This window comes from Etheostoma cragini, chromosome 19 (genome assembly GCF_013103735.1).
Source record: "Etheostoma cragini isolate CJK2018 chromosome 19, CSU_Ecrag_1.0, whole genome shotgun sequence".
In the NCBI taxonomy this organism is placed as follows: domain Eukaryota; kingdom Metazoa; phylum Chordata; class Actinopteri; order Perciformes; family Percidae; genus Etheostoma; species Etheostoma cragini.
Window position 1 is genome coordinate 1,303,435 of NC_048425.1, and position 3,152 is coordinate 1,306,586.

Consider the following 3,152-nt stretch of genomic DNA (forward strand, 5'->3'; position numbering starts at 1 on the left):
AATTACTGCTAGCTAACATGCTAGTTAACATTAACATAGACACAGGCTAATTACTGCTAGCTAACATGCTAGTTAACACACTCTCTCACACACACACACACACACTTTATCTCTTTCTCTCTCACACACACACTCTCTCTCTCACACACACACACACTCTCTTCCTCTCTTTCTCTCTCTCTCACACACACACACACACACACACACACACACACACTCTCTCTTTCTCTCTCTCTCACACACACACACTCTCTCTGTGTGTGTCTGTCTCTCTCACACACACACACACACACACACACACACGCACGCTCTTTCTCTCACACACACACACACACACACACACACAGAATTCAGGTTGCGTTTCTCCAAAAGTCGACTCTGTCTCAACTTTATTTCAGTATTGAAGGAAAAACTAAAACGAATATTGGACTCCCAAAACTGGAAAACTACCGACCGAATGAATGAATGAATGAATGAATGAATATCCGATTAGTCTCGTATTCATATCCAGCCCCAATTGTCCCGTTAGTTGGACAGCTAAGACAAAGGACAGACGTACGGTCTTGTTTCTCTGGAGTTTCCTCTTGTCTGATCCCTTCCTCTTCCCTCCGTCACTCTGCATCTGACGAGTCAAATCAACACATTCACAGTTATTTAAATTAATTAAAAAAGGCAAAAAAATCTCAAATCACCGAGAAAAACGACACGCTTCTTACACACTGATAATCAAATAAAACGGGAATTAAAAAAGCATGTGTTTTTGTAAACAAATGACTCTCTTCCTTTAGGTCACGTGTGTCAAACTCAAGGTCCGCGGACCAAATACGGCCACTCGCAAATTGTAATCAGGTCTAGTTGTGCGCCAAACCAAAAAGATGGGAAAAGATTGGTTTTTCAACCTGTAATTACGCTGAATTTCAGTCAGAAAATAGCCACAGAAGAAGAAATTTTCAAATTCAGGTTGTGAAACTGGCTGTTGTGAGTCAGCTGGGTGGTAGCCTGCTTTTTTTTTTTTAGGGGTGTGGAAAAAATAAAATAAATGAAACAATGAATTGATTTAAGCTCTACCGATTCAAAATCAATTCATAGAAATCCAAAAATCAATTCATGTTCTTTTTTTTAATGATTTTTTCTTCTTTTTGGTTTTGTAATACTATGTATACTATCACATGGGAAACTGATGTCGGGTAACAACATGTACGTAATGGGAATTGTCTACTCTATAATTTACAGGTAGAGCTGGTCTAGACCGCTCTATAATTTACAGATAGAGCAGGTCTAGACCGCTCTATAATTTACAGGTAGAGCAGGTCTAGACCGCTCTATAATTTACAGATAGAGCAGGTCTAGACCACTCTATAATTTACAGATAGAGCAGGTCTAGACCGCTCTATAATTTACAGGTAGAGCAGGTCTAGACCGCTCTATAATTTACACGTAGAGCTGGTCTAGACCACTCTATAATTTACAGATAGAGCAGGTCTAGACCGCTCTATAATTTACAGATAGAGCTGGTCTAGACCACTCTATAATTTACAGATAGAGCAGGTCTAGACCGCTCTATAATTTACAGATAGAGCAGGTCTAGACCGCTCTATAATTTACACATAGAGCAGGTCTAGACCACTCTATAATTTACACATAGAGCAGGTCTAGACCACTCTATAATTTACAGATAGAGCAGGTCTAGACCGCTCTATAATTTACAGGTAGAGCAGGTCTAGACCACTCTATAATTTACAGATAAAGCAGGTCTAGACCGCTCTATAATTTACAGGTAGAGCAGGTCTAGACCGCTCTATAATTTACAGGTAGAGCAGGTCCAGACCGCTCTATAATTTACAGGTAGAGCAGGTCCAGACCGCTCTATAATTTACAGATAGAGCAGGTCTAGACCACTCTATAATTTACAGATAGAGCAGGTCTAGACCACTCTATAATTTACAGATAGAGCAGGTCTAGACCGCTCTATAATTTACAGATAAAGTAGGTCTAGACCACTCTATAATTTACAGATAGAGCAGGTCTAGACCACTCTATAATTTACAGATGGAGCAGGTCTAGACCACTCTATAATTTACAGGTAGAGCAGGTCTAGACCGCTCTATAATTTACAAATAGAGCAGGTCTAGACCGCTCTATAATTTACAGGTAGAGCAGGTCTAGACCGCTCTATAATTTACAGGTAGAGCAGGTCTAGACCTCTCTATAATTTACAGGTAGAGCAGGTCTAGACCGCTCTATAATTTACAGGTAGAGCAGGTCTAGACCGCTCTATAATTTACAAGGACCCAACAGTTCTAGTAGTTTCCTCCAGAGCACGCGACAGTGCGACAGTTGCGAGGAAAAACTTCATTTTAGGAAGAAACCCAGGACAGACCCAGACCCCGGTCTTGGTGGGCGGAGTCTGATGGGGCGGGTGGGTTTGAGATGAATAGTTGCATCAACAGTCACAATGAAAGATAATGGAACAGTGACTAAAAAAAGTTTAATTTGGGGAGAGGGGAAATAACATGTTAGATAACGTGTTGACGATTAACACCTACACATGAAGCATTACAGGAACCCAGGAGAGTTGGGAGGAGAGCATATATAACCCTCTCAAAAAAGATGAAATGAATGAGTGAAAGTCAAATTAAATGTCTTTAATTTGGTAAGCAGCCTCACCCGTCACCCCTGCTTTAGGTCCCCGGATAAAGAACCATTGTTAATCGTTGTCTCGTCGTGGATGAAGATGATGTAATAAGCGTTTTACAGCCACGTTATCGGTGTCTTTGAACTCACCCCGAGGGCGGGGAAGCTGTGTTCATCCCTCAGCTGGATCTCCACCAGCGCCACGTTCCTCTCCTCCTCCTCTTTGGCCAAACGCTCCGCCTCCGTCACACCGAACGCAGATTCTATCGTGCTCACGGACTTCCTGTAACACACACACACACACACACACACACATGCGCACGCACACACAGATATTAACAGGATCGCTCACAACGCTTCCATCATTTTTCTTCATGGAGGAGAGAAATTTTAAGCTGCTTTATATCATCAAATATAGACCTTAATGGTCCCTAATACTAGATCTGAAGTCTCTTTTATATAGACCTTAGTGGTCCCTAATACTGTATCTGAAGTCTCTTTATATAGACCTTAGTGGT

The 3,152-nt window shown here is 41.5% G+C and overlaps 1 protein-coding gene across 1 annotated transcript in view; it reads right to left on the reverse strand.

Moving 5' to 3' along the window:
- Positions 1-3,152, reverse strand: part of otud4 (OTU deubiquitinase 4) — a 15,797-nt gene that overhangs the window by 4,882 nt on the left and 7,763 nt on the right. Inside the window, exons 11-12 of the mRNA XM_034857328.1 lie at positions 2,785-2,917; positions 560-622 (exon numbers count right to left, since the gene is read on the reverse strand). Coding sequence (XP_034713219.1) covers positions 560-622; positions 2,785-2,917 — 196 coding nt within the window. The remainder of the gene's footprint in view (positions 1-559; positions 623-2,784; positions 2,918-3,152) is intronic.